Source organism: Phaethon aethereus (assembly GCF_964289735.1).
Source record: "Phaethon aethereus genome assembly, chromosome: 1".
NCBI classification, from domain to species: Eukaryota; Metazoa; Chordata; class Aves; order Phaethontiformes; family Phaethontidae; genus Phaethon; species Phaethon aethereus.
The window spans coordinates 646,755-662,849 of NC_138575.1; the positions used below are offsets into that span (position 1 = coordinate 646,755).

General features: G+C 70.3%; 1 protein-coding gene across 1 annotated transcript; it reads right to left on the reverse strand.

The window, feature by feature from the left end:
- Positions 1-3,775: 3,775 nt before the first annotated feature.
- On the reverse strand, positions 3,776-15,519 carry MAPK8IP2 (mitogen-activated protein kinase 8 interacting protein 2; the record flags this gene model as incomplete). Its single annotated transcript, XM_082002298.1, is given in 14 exon segments — positions 3,776-3,848; positions 4,061-4,159; positions 4,407-4,477; positions 4,562-4,681; positions 4,769-4,878; positions 4,989-5,161; positions 5,295-5,370; positions 5,826-6,149; positions 6,152-7,109; positions 7,111-8,270; positions 8,443-8,545; positions 10,216-10,452; positions 11,077-11,182; positions 15,455-15,519. Coding segments are annotated over 14 exon segments (3,675 nt in total).
- Positions 15,520-16,095: the final 576 nt, after the last annotated feature.

Below are 16,095 nucleotides of genomic sequence, written 5' to 3' on the forward strand. Positions count from 1 at the left end.
GGCACTTGGCCTTGTTAAACCTCACACAGTTGATCTTGGCCCATTGATCCAACCTGTCCAGATCCCTCTGCAGAGCCCTCCTACCCTCCAGCAGATCAACACTCCCAGCCAGCTTGGTGTCATCTGCAAACTTACTGAGGGAGCACTCAATCCCCTCATCCAGATCATCGATAAAGATATTGAACAAGACCGGCCCCAGAACCGAGCCCTGGGGAACACCGCTTGTGACCAGCCACCAGCTGGATTTAACGCCGTTCACCACAACTCTCTGGGCTCGGCCATCCAGCCAGTTCTTTACCCAGCGAAGAGTAAACCCGTCCAAGCCACGAGCCGCCAGTTTCTCCAGGAGATGCTGTGGGAGACGCTGTCAAAGGCTTTACTAAAGTCCAGGTAGACAACATCCACAGCCTTTCCCTCATCCACTGGGCGGGTCACCTGGTCATAGAAGGAGATCAGGTTGGTCAAGCAGGACCTGCCTTTCATGAACCCATGCTGGCTGGGCCTGATCCCTTGGTTGTCCTGCACATGCCCTGTGAGCACTCTTAAGATGAACCGCTCCATAATCTTCCCCGGTACCGAGGTCAGGCTGACAGGCCTGTAGTTCCCAGGATCCTCCTTCTGGCCTTTCTTGTAGATGGGCGTCACATTGGCAAGCCTCCAGTCTTCTGGGACCTCCCCTGTTAACCAGGACTGCTGATAAATGGTGGAGAGTGGCTTGGCAAGCTCCTCTGCCAGCTCTCTCAGTACTCTCGGGTGGATCCCATCAGGCCCCATAGACTTGTGGGTGTCCAGGTGGTTTAGCATGTCCTTAACTGCTTCCTCCTGGATTATGAGGAGTACATTGTGGTCTCCATCCCCGTCTTCCAGTTCAGGGGGCTGAACACCCTGTGGATACCTGGACTGGCTATTAAAGACTGAGGCAAAGGCGGCATTAAGTACCTCAGCCTTGTCCTTGTCCTTGGAGACAATGTTCCCCGCCATATCCGGTAGGGGATGGAGATTCTCCTTGCCTCTCTTTTTGTTGTTAATATATTTGTAAAAACATTTTTTATTATCCTTTACGACTGCAGCCAGACTGAGCTCTAGCTGGGCTTTTGCCTTTCTAATTTTGTCCCTGCTTGACCTAACGAGATCCTTGTACTCTTCATGAGTTGCCTGGCCCTTCTTCCAGAGGTGATAAACTCTCCTCTTTTCCCTGAGTCCCAGCAAAATCTCCCTGTTCAGCCAGGCCGGTCGCCTTCCCCGCCAGCTCTTCTTACGGCACATGGGGACCGCCTGCTCCTGCGCCTTTAAGATTTCCTTCTTGAAGACTGTCCAGCCTTCCTGGACCCCTTTGTCCTTCAGGACTGTCTCCCAAAGTCTGCCCTCCGGAAGTCCATGGTAGCAGTTTTGCTGACCCCTCTCCTTACTTCCCTCACAACTGAGAATTCTATCATGTCATGGTCGCTAAGCCCAAGACGGCCTCCCACCACCACATCTCTCACCAGTCCTTCTCTGTTTGTAAACAGCAGGTCCAGGAAGGCACCTCCCCTGGTGGGCTCACTCACCAGCTGTGTCAGGAAGTTATCCTCCACACACTCCAGGAACCTCCTAGACTGTTTCCTCTCTGCCGTGTTATACTTCCAGCAGACGTCCGGTAGGTTGAAGTCCCCCACAAGAACAAGGGCCAGCGAATGCGAGACCTCCGCCAGTCGCTTATAGAATGTCTCATCCGTCTCTTCGTCCTGGTTGGGTGGCCTGTAACAGACTCCCAGCAGGATATCTGCCTCATTGGCCTTCCCCCTCATCCTTACCCATAAGCACTCGACTTGGTCTTCACAATCTTCGATTTCTATGCAATCAAAACACTCCCTAACATACAGAGCCACCCCACCGCCTCTCCTTCCCTGCCTATCCCTTCGGAAGAGCTTATAGCCATCCATTGCAGCACTCCAGTCATGAGAAGCATCCCACCATGTTTCTGTGATGGCAACTACGTCATAGCTGTCCCGCTGCACAATGGCTTCCAGCTGCTCCTGTTTGGTGCCCATGCTGCGTGCATTGGTGTAGATGCACTTGAGCTGGGCTATCGATTTCAACTCTGGCATGCCACCCCTAGGCTCAGCTCTGGTGAGCCTGGTTTTATCCCCTTCCCCCTCCAAATCTAGCGTAAAGCCCTCTCGCTGAGCCTCGCCAGCACGTAAGTGAGAATCCTTTTCCCCCTCGGAGACAGCTGAACTCCATCCGCTGCCAGCAGGCCCGGTGCCGTGTCAACCGCCTGTGGTCAAAAACCCCAAAATCCTGCCGACGGCACCAGCCCCTGAGCCTCGCGTGCACCAGGCGTGTTCTCCCGCTCCCTTCAGCGGGCGTTTCAGCACGCGCCGCCGCAGCCCGTGCCCCTTGGCCGGGGCCTGCGCACGCGTCGCCCACGCGCCCGCCGCAGCGCGCCTTCCCCGCGCACCCCGGTGCGGCCCCCGCTCCCGGGGTCCCACCCCGCACCCCACGCGGACCCACCCCCGCCCCGCAGCCCTGGGGGGGCCCGGCCGCCCCCGCGGCGCCGACGGCGCGTCCCCCGCCTCGCGGTCACACCAAGCATATATTTTATTGAAAGACCAAGTGGATGACAAGGCAGTGAGGGGAGAACCTTTAACCGGGGTTTGTACAAGTGTCGTTTGCTCAGGACTCCTCTTGTTGCTCGAGTTACGAGATAAATATCGGTACATAGAGCGGAGTGGAGTTATAGTCACTAAACTAGCACTGGTCGGGCACACGGGGCCGGCAAGCAAAATAAATCACCAGGCACAGCAGCGAGGAGCGGGGCGGCCGCCTGCCCGGTGCCACGCTGGGGCCGCACGCCGCAGCCGCCCCGGCCGCGGGATTTCCTCTCGCAGGGCAAATACATTCAGGCCGGGGGGGCTCCCGCGGGGGCAGCGGCATCGCCCCCCGCCCTGGGGGGAGCCCCCCGGCCCGAGCGCCGGTCCTGCGCCCCACAGCTGGCACGGCCTCACGGGGGGCACGGCCCCCCGGGGAAGGAGGGGATGGCAGAGCAGCAGTGGGGCAGGGGCTGAGGACGCCGACGGAGGCGAGGGGGCCGGGGGCCGGAGGAGCCGTGCCGCGCTCCCCGGGGGGCTGCAGCACTGGGACCGTGGAGGGGATGGGGCCGAGGCGGCTGCGCTGGGGTGCGGGGCTGTCCCTGGGGGGCTGCGGCTGTGGGGCAAGCCCCCCCCGGGGGGGGCTGGGAGGGTGGTGCTGCCACTGTGCAGGGGGAGAGCGTGGCCTCAGGGGGCTTCATGGCTAAAGATGCTCACCCCAGCACACCCACCCCCCCAACGCCCCCATCAGCCCCCCACATACTCCCCCCAGCCCCGTTGACCCCCATCCCGCTGCCCCCGCAAGCATTTGCCTCCTCCCCACTCCCCTGACCCTGTTCACCCCCGCAGCGGCAGCGGCCGGCCGGGGGCACGGCTGGTCCCCGCTCCTGCGGCCCCGGGGCCGTCTTCGCTCATGCAGGGGGGCAGCTTCTCCCCCAGCCCCGAGGCCGGGCTGCCTCTCCCCCCGGCCCAGGGCAGGGTCCGGGGCAGTGCTGGGGGCACCGCCGATACCCACCCGTGGTCCACGGCTGCGGCCAGGCCCCCAGCCCCCCAGGAAGCGGTGAGGATGTGCAGGGAGTCCATGGGGCGTGGGCTGGAGCATGTGCAGGGGGGCCAAGCCGGCTGGCTGTGGGGTCAGACAGAGTCTCTGGCCGTCTGTGGGGCTGGAGGGGGGTGCGGAAGCAGGAGACACGGTGACTGCCCCCTTACTCCAGGTAAATGTCCTCTGTGGGGCAGGCGTACTCCAGGTGCTCCTGGTAATATTCCTGAAACGCTCGTCTGCAAGGAAGGGCACAACGGGGCGGCTCAGGGCTGGGCTGGGGCCTGGACCCCGGCACCACGACACCCTGCACCCCCAGCCCTGGCACTGCCAGCTCCCCTGCACCCAGACACCCATCCCCCCTGCACCCAGGCCCCCAGCACCCAGCCCTCCTGGGCCCCCAGCCCCGGCACAGCCAGCCCCCCTGCACCCAGTCCCATCCCCATCTTACCCGACGCACTCGGCGACGTGCCGCATGGACTCCTGGGAGACGAAGACGTGGCAGGCGAAGCGGCTCAGCACCGGGTGCTTGGTGATGAACCCGAAGTAGCTGCAAGGGCAGGGCAGGGTGAGGGGGACACACAACATTCCTGCCCCATGGGGCGGGCTGGCAGCTGCGGGGGGCTCTGCGGAGGGGACCCCCACCGGGGTCCTGGGGCTGGGGCAGCCATGCTGGGACGGGGACCGAGCAGGGGTCCTGACGTGGCACTGCCAGAGCGTGGGTGCCCCGGGCAGGGGATGGAGGGGGTCCCTTGGGGCTGGGAGCGCCCGGGGGGCCGTGGGAGGAGGGGTCTCACCAGCTGTTCCGGGGATGGCACCCGCAGAAGGAGATGTTCTTCATCTGGAAGAAGTGGCTGCAGCGCTCAAACTGGAAGAGAAAAGCCGGCCGAGGTGTGGGCGCCCGGCCCGCGGCAGGGCAGGCACCCGGCCCCCGCCCGCCCGCGCCCCTCACCTCCTCGTCCCGGCTGTACTCGGCGACGGTCAGGATGAGCTTGATGCCCTGCAGCGTGATCTCCAGGTCGCAGCTGGCCGGCGGGCGCAGGTGCACCGTCAGCTTCCTGGTGGTGGCAATCTGGGGGCACGGGGAGGGGGCGTGAGGGTGGAGCTGGCGCCGGCACGGGGAGCGGGGCCCACGCCGCCGCCCCTCCCTCGAGCTCACCTTCTGCATGGCGGCACAGAGGATGCCGTTGCCCTGGTGGTACGGCACCTCCACCGAGCCCAGGAACTGCACGTTGAACCGCTCCACCCAGCACGGGTTCCTCTTCAGGCCTGCGCAGGGACAGGGGACGAGGAGACGGCGACCCGAGCCCCCCCGAGTCCCCCGCGCTCCCTGGCTCCTGCCACCCCCCCACAGCCCCGGGGACCCCACGGGCTCCTACCGATGGCATCCCTGGCTTGGCCGACGACCTCGTGGGCGTAGAAGGCGGGGAAGATGCCCCTCTCCCCCGTCCGCATGTTGTAGCCCCGGTACCAGTAGTCATCCTCCTCCAGCTCCACCAGGATGGGGTCATCCACGTCCAGCTCCAGCTCGTCCTCGTGGCGGGGGATGAACCTGGGGGGACATGGCCGGAAGGAGGACGTGGGCAGGGAGGGGCAGAGCCGTGGGGGAGGGGGTCCTGCGAGACACCCCCACCCCACCCCAAGGTGGCCATGGCCGGCACGGCGTGGCCGGGCTCGCTGCTCACCTGAAGACGGCCCGGTGGGTTTGCTCCCGCTCCTCCCCGTTCACCATGCAGGAGAACAGCCCGAAGGACTCTGTGCCTGCGGAGGAGGAGGCTGCTGTGGGGCTAGGGGCACCCCCCACCCCTGCCCACCCCAGGAAGCTGTGGGACCCCCTGGGGCGAAGCCAGCAGGGAGCAGATGGCCATCACCGTGGGCTCAGGCCCCTCCTCGGGGGGTCCCACTGAGCCCCCGGTCCTGTGCGCCCAACCCAGCAGCCCGGGGCCGAGGGCCCCACAGGGCGCTGGTGCGAAGGCGTGTTGGGGTTCGGCCGCCCAGTGCGACCTCACAGCCCCACGGGGGAGAGCCCGCGGCCGTCGGGTCCGGCCCCGCGCCCCCGGCAGCCACCCTGCCCCTGCCCCACCGCCCGTGCCGCGCTGCACCGTGCCGCACAGGGATGGTGCCACGGCCAGAAGGCTGCGGCAGGGCGGCGCAGGGCAGCACGCAGAGCAGCCCGGCACAGCGCGGCAGGGCACGGCACAGCATGGGTCACTTACTGGAGGAGCGGGAGGTGCTGTTGACGAAGACATTGAGGAATTTCTTGGAGAACTGCAGGTCGGCCTCGGGGGACGAGTCCTCGGAGGAGCTGTGGGCATCGGGGGCCACCAGCCCATCCCCGAAGGCCGCCTCGTCCTCCAGGTCGCAGCAGTCGCAGGCGCGGAGCAGGTCGCTGTCGTCGCTCAGCACCGAGGTGCAGCGCCGCAGGCTCACCAGCTCCAGCTGCGTGTGCTCGTCCACCACCAGCGTGTACTTCACCGAGTCGTAGGCGAGGGACTCGTCCAGTGCCCGTGGCTCCAGCGCCCCGGGGGCGGGCGGCAGCTCCCCCCGAAGCCCCCCCGCAGCGGGTCCTCAGGGAAGGGGGAGCCCTTCAGGTAGGGCGCCTCATCCTCGTCCGTGGAGTAGGCCATGGTGAAGCCACGGTTGGTCTTGGCGGTGGAGACGTCCAGGGCGGGCAGGCCGGCGTCGGGGCGCTGCCCCTGGGGCGCTAACCGGATGTCGTCAATCATGTCGTCGGCCTCCAGGTCGCCCGAGTCCAGGTCCCTGTCGACGGCCCAGTCCTCCGGGACGGCAGCCGGCGGCCCCGCGGCGGTGCAGTGCTCCCCAACGGCAGCCTCTGTCCCGGGGGAGGCGCGCGGCGGGGCACGGGGCGGCCCGGGGCGGCAGCCGAAGGTGGCCAGGACCTCAGAGGCGCCCAGCCTGTCGAGGGCGACAGGGTGCCCTGGGAAGACGGGCGCAATGGTGTCGTTGGTGGGGTTGCTCAGGAAGAGGAAGGGGCCCGGCTCGTCGGCAGGCAGCTCCGGCACCGGCTCCGTGCCGGCACCCAGGGCCTGCTCGTCCTCGGCGTGCTGGAGAGAGCTGCGCAGCGTCTCCATGTCCACCAGCTCGATGGCGCGCTGGCAGCGGGGCAGGGCGGCCGGCTCCCCCACGCCCACTGGGGAGTCCCGCGAGCCGGGCTCCCCGTCCAGCGCCTCGCTCAGGATCTCGGGCTCCAGGTCGGAGGCCGGGGAGATGGTGTCGCAGAGCGAGTGGGTCTGCTGGAAGCACTCGTCCGGGCACTTAATGGGGTAGGAGCCCTCCGAGATCATCTTGTTGACAAGGTTGCTGAGCAGCCAGGGCGAGTCCGAGTCCTCACTCAGGTCGGGCTCTGACTCCGAGTCGGAGTCGTACTCGCTGTTGTCATCCTCGTCTGCCTCGGGCATCAGCTTGGGCCCCACAGGCAGGTAGAAGGAGCGCCGGATGCTCTCCAGGCTGTGGTCCGGGTCGATCTTCAGGTCCAGGGGGGCTGGAGGTGGAGACGTCCGTCTGGCCCACGGGCACGGAGGAGTCCTCCGGGTTCAGGCTGTCGTAGTAGCCCTCCATCTTCAGCTCCGCCAGGCTCTCCCGCCTCACCACACCGCGCTCCGGGAGCTCCCTCTCCAGGGTCTCCTCCTCCTCCTCCTTGCCCTTGTCCAGCAGCAGGGAGTCCTTGATGCCCATTAGGCCGGGGGCCTCCAGCTCCGTCTCCAGCTCGGCCTCCGAGGTGGGCGAGCTGGCCTCCTCGATGGAGTTGGTGAGGTGGGAGGACCTGCCGCTGCTGCTGTCGCTGCTCAGGTCCAGCTCCGTCTCTGAGATGGAGGAGATCATGTTGCTGACCAGGCGCCCGCCGGCAAAGGCCGCCTCGATCTCCCCTTCCACGTCCGAGTCGGAGCCAGGCGAGCTGAGGTCTTCGCCATGCCGGCTGCCGGGCAGGAAGGGCTTGGCGTTCCTGCTGGTGAGGTCAGCCTCGATGCCGGGGTCCGAGGAGGGTGAGGTGGTCTCCGAGGAGCCCGAGGGGTGCCCGCGCACGCTGGCCGCCCGGCCGGGCTGGGGGCCCTCCCCATCAGAGCTGAGCGGCTCCACTGGCCCCGCGGGGCACATGTAGGCACCCGCCAGCCGGGCGTCCTGACCATCGTGCCGCTCGGCGATGGCCCCGGCCGCCAGCTCCTCCAGGGGCCGTGGGGAACCGGGCTGCTCGCAGGGGTCCGCAGGGGACCCTGGGCTCCCGGCCCCCAGGCCACCCCGTTTGCCGGGCGCCGGCCTCTCCCGGCCACCAGCCGCTTCATGCTTTGGTGGGCTGCGGCAGCCGTCGGCGGCCATGGGGGCCTGGGGTGGCGAGCCCGCGTCGGGGCCGGCAGGAGCCGCAGGCCCTGTTGGAGAAAGAGACGGTTTAGGGGGCGGCTGGCGGAGGCGCGACGGGGAGTGCGGTGCTCGGAGCGCAGAGGAGATGATATTCATGTTATAATCTTCCCCAGCTCTCGGGGGCGATGGGTTACCATGTGCCAGGGACTCGTGGCTGTTGCCTTGCGAGTCAAAGGGGGAGGGCTGCGGCGAGGCGGGGGGCTGCCCGGCCCCGCCAGGGCTCGGCCCCTTCGGGCTCTCCAGGCAGCGTCCGTCTTGGATGCAGGCGTGGGGAGACGAGTGTCCTGCAAGGGAAGGCAGAGCCGCGCGTCAGCCCTCCGCCCCCCACGCTGGGGGAAAAGCTCGCCGGGCTTTAACCAAAGGGGGACGGCTGCAGGACCACCGGTTGGAGCCCACCCTGGCACCAGACCGTGCCCCATGGCCCCGCTCCGGACCCGGAGCCCGTCCTGCGCTCACCAGCGTGTGAGGAAGAGGAGGAGGAGGAGGAGTGGAGAAGGGCATCCTGCCAGGTGGTGCGGTGAGCGGGCGGTGGGAAGCTGCCGTTGTTGTTCAGGGAGTCCTGGGGGAAGAGCAGAGCCAGGGTGGGCGGGGGGCCGAGCCCCGGGGAGGGAACACGGGGCCCGAGGGAGCCTGCTGGGGAGCCGGGGTGCCCAGCGAGCGCCGCGCAGGGGCACCAAGCACGGCCGGGCCAGTGCGGGGATGCCCCTTGGCACGGCTCGGTGCTCCCTGCCCGCGTGGCAGCGCCCGGGCCACGTGCCCAGGGGCTTATCTGGATTAGGGCCGCGACGTCCCCAGCTTCCCTGCCCAGCTAGCCGCGCGCCCAGCAGAGCGGGACCGAGGGACGGCACGCTGCCCATCCCGCACGGCCCCGGGGACAGCACCCTGCAGGGGACGTGCCGGCACTGGTGCTGACCCCACGGGACCGCTGGCATGAGACCCTGCTGTGCCCCGTCTCCCCAAAAGTGGAGGCTGACCCCAGCGAGCGGGACCCACTGCTTCCCCCAAAGAGCCGCTGGCCCCACGGTGTGGGCAGGAGCTGGCAGGGCCGCGGCTGCCCCGTCCGACACGGCGGCAGCTGCGGATTAGGCCCGGCGGGAAGCACAGGCAGCGATAATCCCGCCGAGTGGGAGATTAGCGAGTGGGGCCGGCGCCGCGTGCCGCAGGGCATGCACGAGCGTGGCGGCGGGGAGGGCCAGCGTCGCATGGGCTGCGCATCAGCCCCGGGGATGGGTGCTGAGGGGGGATGGGGCCCCAGGACCAGGGTCTCGCCTCCTCCCGGGGCTGGGGCAAAGGGGCCAGAGCAGGGATTACCGGGATTTGCACCGATGAGGGCCGGATCCAGCCGTCACCGGAGGGTCCGCTCACGCCCCAAGGGGTGATGGACCAGGGTGGCCGGTGGGATCCGGCTTTGCCCAAACATCCAGCCGGGGTGCCGCAGGGCAGGGCTGGTGGTGGGCTCCTGGGGGGAGCCCTGTGGCCTTGTCACCCTCCTGCGCTGACCCCCAGCCCCTGGCAGCCCCTCCAGCGCTCGACTCCCGGGAGGGGGGGCCGAGAATCCCGAAAGCCCCCCGGCACCATGGCAACGCAGCCGGATGCCGGCAGCACCGCGCGCGGCTTCCCACACACTGCGGCGGCGCGGCAGCGCGGGGCCAGCACCGCACACGCGTGTGCGTGGGGACACGGGGACACACCTGCAGCACCGCGCCTGCAGGGACCCCCCACCCCGGAGGAGCCCCCGAGCCCAGCTCCGGGGATGGAAAGGGAGGGACGCAGCGCGCACGAGCACCCGCGCACCCGAGCACACGCGCGTGCGACGCACAGGGCCAGCCCCGCGACACCCACCGTGCACGCAGCCAGCAACCGCCCGCGGTGCCCCACGCGCCCCTCCGCCACGCAGACATCCCAGACCCCACGCTCACGCCGGAGCCCCACACATGCGGATGGGGTCCCCTGGACCCCCGGGAAGGCTGCGTGCAGGCGCCCTGTGGGCACCGCAGAGACCCGTCCCCAGCGTCCCCAGCTCCGCTGCGGAGCCGGAGCCATCTTTGCCCTCCTCTGTCATCCCCCCCCGCCGCTCCCGCTGCCCATCACCCTGGGGCAGAGCCCACCTCTGCAGGGCCCTTTCCCACGCCGCACCCCACAGAGCCCCGGTTCCTCCTCCGCCAGCCCTGGGGTGCAGGGGGGCAGAGACCCCAGGGGCAGACCCCTCCCGGCCACCCCCACCCTCACCTGGGTGCCCGGGGCCGTCAGGTTGAGGGTGGTGGGCCGGTGCTTCTGCGTCTCCTCCAGGACAGGAGAGGGGATGGGTGAGGCTGAAGGGGACGGTGGAGCTTCCAGCTCATTGCCCTCCTCCTCCTCCTCTTCCTCCTCCTCCTCGTTGTCGTCGATCATCTCAAACTCCTGGAAGTCGTCCTGGAAGGTGCAGACGGGGTGCGGCTGCTCGCCGCGCTCCAGCACCAGGCAGTCCTGGGGATGCGGCACGGGGTGAGCGGCCACGGCCCTGCTCCCGGCACGGCGCAACCCGCCGCTGCCGCCCCACGGGGACGGGGGTCTCCGCGCAGAGGGAAGCGGCGCTTCGGGATGCGGTCTAGCGGGCACTGCGGTGACTTGATGATCTTGAAGGTCTTTTCTAATCTTAACGATTCTGTGATTCTAAGTGGTCTCTGCCAGGGGCCAGGGACCCCCCAGCTCTGCCGGCTCCCTGCCTGTCCCGGCCCCAACACCCAGCGCTTCATCCCTTCCACACGGCTGCCCGGCCCCCGCCTGCTTCCCCAAAACCGTCCCCCCAAGTGCCGGGCAGCGCCGGGGACGAGCCGCGTAAGCAGCAGCCACGGGCAGGCAGCCGGCCGGTGGGGCCAGCGCAGGGCCGGCTGCCGAGCCGGAGGTGGTGGGAGGCCCCGGGGTGCCTGGCCACGCCGGGGGGTCCCTGGGCTCCGAACCACGCCTGCCCACTGCGGTGCGTCCCCTCGACGCCCTGGCACAGGGACCCCTGCACCCTCCGCTCCAGGAGGGGCTTTGCCGGGCCGCTGCCCCCCCCGGCGCCGCCCCACGCGGCCACGGCATCCCCGGAGGGACTCGGCCCTGCAGCACCTTCTCATAGTGGTCCGAGTCGTAGTTCAGGCCGATGCCGCAGTCGTCCGTGATCTCCGACAGGTCCTCGTCATCGAACTCCTCCAGGCTGATGTCCTGGGGGGGCCTGGGGAGAGGGGCCAGGGACGTCAGGGCCGGGGGACGCCAGGCCAGCGGCGACACGCCGACAAACCTCAAGGAAGCGCCTCCCGCTCCCCCCACAGCACCACGAGGGCCCGGCGAGCCGAGCGGCACCGCAGGCACGTGCTGGCGTCCCGCTGCCATCAGCCCGGGGAGCCAGCACGGGAGCACCGGCCAAGCCGAGCCGGCACGGTCCCGGGGGTCAGCCCCGTGCTGGGAGCCGGCGGCGACAGGAAGGGCGATGGCCGCAGCAGCGCGTGGGGCGGCCCCCCTCAGCGCCGCGGTCCCTCCCGCCGCCCAAATTCACCGCCGTCCTCGTACCGGGGCGGTGAGAGCCCGGCGTGGCTCAGGGCCGTGCAGCCGCGCGTTGCGAGGCCAGCACCATGGCGGGCAGCGCGTCTCCCAGATTCCCTGCCAGGCAAAATCCCTTGAGCCAAACCCAAGGCACGTGCCAGAGTCGAGGCGGGGAGAGGAGGGTCGCTGCCGCCGGCGGCTGCAGGGTGACAGGCACCGCAGGGCTGCTTCGGGCCTTGGGGATTTACCTCAGGTGTCACCCAAAGCAGAGCCGCGCGCCGTCCCGCAGCGCTGCCCGGGCGCAGGCCCTGCCGGCGCGGCGGCAAGGGAGGATCGACGCCCCGGCCTTGGCCGCGCTGCCGCCCCCCCTGCGCCGCGCGCGCGGCCCCGCAGGCAGGGCTGGGGCTGCCCCAGGTAAGGGCAACCCGAGAACCTGAGCCGAGCGGTTCCGTCAGGAACGGGGGTGTCATGGAAACCAGTGGTTTCTGCAGGGAAAGGGAAAAAAGGAAAACGGAAATGAAGCGTTTCTGGTGGCTCTGTAAGGTGGGAGGCGCAGCAGCGCCCGGGCGCTGGCGGGGACCCTCTGCCCACCCCGCGGGGTCCAGGGACACCCAGACCCCCACACCCGGCCCCACGGTAGCGCGGCAGCACCCGGGCGGGGGCCAGGGCAAATGGGGCTCCTCTGGCGGGGACGGGTCTGGGGTCTCACTGGGGTCTCTTTGGGCCCAGTCCTGGGACCCCCTTGGCAGCGGGAGCGGACCCCCGCATGGCGGGGGGGGTCACAGCCCCCAGCAGCCATGGCTGCCTCCTGCTTTTGACCCGAACTCCCCTTTTCCAGCCCCCCACCCCAGCATGGAGGCCGGGCGCCTACTCCCATTTCACAGGGAGGAAGATCTCCCCTAATCACATAATTCCCAGAAGTAGGCCACTGAGACCGCATCAAATATTCGCAGATTTGTGGCAAAAGCATCAGAGCCAGCAGTGGGACGACGGCATCGGCCTGCAGCGGGGTACGGGGCTGGGACGGACCCCAGGCCCCAGAGCCCAGAGCCCAGCCAGGGCTGGGGGAGCCCCAAGGGTGGTGGGGACCAGAGCCCGCCTCCCCAGCGCCAGGGGACATCAGTGGCCGCTCTCCCACAGGGTGAAGGGCAGAACCCTCCAGCTGCCAGACCCACCACGGGGACCCGCTGTGCTCTCCAGCAGCGAGCCACAGCCACGGGGGTCCCTCGCCCGCCCGGGGGGAGGCAGGTGGGAGAGCAGGGACATCGCGGCCACCAGTCCTGCTGGGACAGAGACCTGCCGGGGCCTTGCTAACCCCCGGCCAGGCTCCGCTCCAGTGCCCGCGGACCCTCCTCAGCCAAGGGAACAACTCCTCCACTGGCCCTTGTCCTGGCTGAGGGGGCACGCGCACCGGGCCAGCATGGCACAGCATGGCACAGCCCGGCACGGCTGCCCTGCGTGAACAGGGTTGGGACCCCTGCCCCACGCAGGGCTCCTGCCCACCCGTGGCCAGGCTCCTGCTGCCTGGGGAGGCCGTCCCCGCTCTGCAGGGAGCAACCGCTGCACCAAACCGCAGCTGAAGTTTCTAGGTCGCACTGCTCCCGAGCCGAGGCGGGCACGGCGGCACGGGACCGCCATGGCAGGATGGGGCCCAGCCCCATGGCCTCGCCGAGGGGACCCACTCACAGCCCCACTGCTGCAGGCACGGGGACGCAGCAACGGGTGCCTTGGATGCGCCGGCGATGAGCAGCGGGCGGGAAGGATGGCGTCCGTCCCTGTGATGGCTGCACAGGACTCTGCGGCCGGCCAGGGCGCAGGTGCGAGTGGGGAGCACCCGAGCGAGGGTCTGGGGCTGAAGCGGAGCCGAGGCAGCGGTTCGGGGAGGCGGGAGCTTGCCCCAGCGCCGCACACAGAGAGGGGGGTCGGAAAGGGCAGGAGGCTGCAGGACACCCAACCACGGGGTGTGCAGGGACCCGGCCTCCCACCGCACACCCCGTGCCGGCCTTGCCGCCTCTGCTTCGGCACGCCCCGAGCTGGGCTGCAGGAGGGGAGCCGGGGTGCTGGGACAGCATCGGGCGAGGGCTGGGAGCCCCAACATCGCCCACCCTGGGGCACGGGGAGCGGGGGGCACGCCGGCACGCATGCCGGCATGCACGCCGGTGTTGGCACGGGAGCTGCCGGGGGCCGGGCTTCCCAAGGAGGGAGTGACGAGCGAGCAGGCCACGGGAAGATTGAGTTTCCTCATTATTTTCAGACCAGCTCCCTGGACGGCGCGCCCTGGCAGCAGTTCTCCTGCAATGGCTTCTCCCGCAGGGACCAGGACGGCAAACGTGCCGCCAGTCCCCCGGCCCCCCCACGCCTCGGGGGGAAGTGGCCACAGGGAGGCCGGCGCTGGCCCTCGGGGGCCTGGCCCCAGCCGGCGTCCCCCACCCCAAGCCTGCAACCGGCACCCACAGCTCCCACGGCCTGACCTGCGGCCACCCCACCAGAGCCGGGCCCCATCCCGCAGCCCCCGCTGAGACCCCCGCTGCGCGCGCGCCACCGTCTTTCCACACCGAGGCCTCCCCACCGCGGCGCCTTTACCAGCTTCTGCTTCCCCGCCGGGTGGCGGGGATCCCACCCCACCAGCCCCACCGAGCCCCGGGCGGGGCGCGTCCTCCCCAGGGGCCTCCTCGGAGGGGCCCGATCCGGACCCGGCCCTCGCGGGGCCCGGCTGAACCGGCACAGGCCGCCGCCGCCGGGCCGGGGCACGCTGGGGCCGTGCTGGTGCCGGCCGCAGCCGGGGCCTGGCGGGTGCTCAGCGGGATCGGGGCGCACTCGCCGCCGCCGCATCCCCAGGGATTGGGGCCGGTTCCCCGGGCTGGTGCAGGGGCGCAGCGCCCGCTCCCCAGGCTGCCTCCTCCTCCTCCCGGCGGGGAGCGGCGCGGCCGCGGGTCACGGTCGCGGCTGCAGCCCTTCGGCACCCACGAAGGGGCTCCGAGCCGCCCACGGCGCTGCCCGGGGCTCGGGGCCCTCGGGGAGCGGGTGCTCCCGTGCGAGCCGCGGAGGCGACGGACGGGGAGCGGACGTGGCCGGTGCCCTGCTGCACCGGCGGGCGCAGGCGTGGGGGAGCGGGCCCAGCGGGGCTGAACGCCCTGGGGGGAGAGCAGCGGGCCGGGGGGCTCCAGCCAGGGCACGGCCCCGGCCCAGGCCTCAGCTGCAGCCGAGGGCAGGGGGCGGCCGGGACCCCCGCCGCACCGCCCGGGCACAGGCCGCGTCCGCCCCTGCCCGCGCCGCCGCGAGCGGGGACGCCCCGGGGTCCCGCTGTGCCGGGCGGGCGGGGAAGGGGACACCCCGGACAGGGGACACCCGGGACAAGGGACAGCCTGGGGACGCCCCCCGGGGCAGGGAACTCGGGACACCGAGGGCACGCCGCGCCCCGCTCCCCGCCCGGGGCTCCCCGGCCGCCCCCCGCCGGGGCCCGGCCAGGGCCCAGCCGCCTCCGCGTCCCCGCGCCTCCGGGCCCCGCGGGAAGGTGACCCGCCGTGGGCCCCCGGCGCTGCTCCCGCGGGGGGGGGAGAGGGCCGCGGCGTTCGGCGCGCACCGGCTGAACCCCCCGCCGAGCCGCGGACTCACAGCCGTGGGGCTCGCCTCCCCCCGCCGCCCGGGCCCGCGCCCGGGGCAGGACCGCGCATCCGTTGCGGCGGCGGGAGGGACAAAGAGGCGGCGGCAGCCGCCCCCCCCCCCGCGGCGGCGGGATGCGGCGGCCCCGGGCACGGCCGGGCCGGGGAGGGGGGGCTGAGTCCGGGCCGGGGGGTCTTGCCCCTCCGCGAACGGGGGCGCGGGGGGCAGAGGGGGCGCGGGGGGGGGGGGAGGGGAGCGGCCGGGGCTGCCGCGCCGCTCGCCCGCGAGGAAGCGCCGAGATGCGGGATGGGGGCCCGGCCGCCCCCTCCCCGGCCCGGCCCGGGGCCGCCGCCGCGCTCACCTGCAGCCCGGCGGGGAGAGCGAGTGGAAGGTGGAGAGCGAGAACATCTCGGCGCGATCCGCCATCTTCTCCCGGCCGGGGCTGCGCCGGACTGCGGGGCTGCGCGGGGCGGGAGCCGCGCTATGGCGGGGGGGCCTGGCAGCGAGGGAAGGCGGGGTGGGGATGGGGGGAGCGGGGGCGGTGTAGGGAGGGGCGGGGGTGGTATAGGAGGGGAACGGGGCGGGGCGGGCGGTGGTTATGGGGAGGGACGGGGGGGTATAGAAGGGGAGCGGGGGTGGTACAGACGGGGGGCGATGGCCGAACAGGGAGGGGCCGGGGGAGGCTGTTTAGAGGGGGAGCGGGGGGCCCTATAGGGAGGTGGAGGGGATGTATAGGAGAGGTTCAGGGTCTGTGCAGGGCCGCGCAGGGAACTGGACAGGGAAGTGCAGGGGGGCACGGGGGCTATAGGGGAGGGGCGGGGGGCACAGGGAGCTGCAAGGGGTGCACAGGGATCTATATAGGGGGCACAGGGATCTATAAAGGGGTCATAGGGAGCTCTAAGGGGAGCACAGGGGTCTATAAAGGGGTCACAGGGAGCTATAAGGGGGGCACACAGGGCTCTATAGGGGGGCACAAGGAGCCGCCCAGGGGGTGGAGGCGGC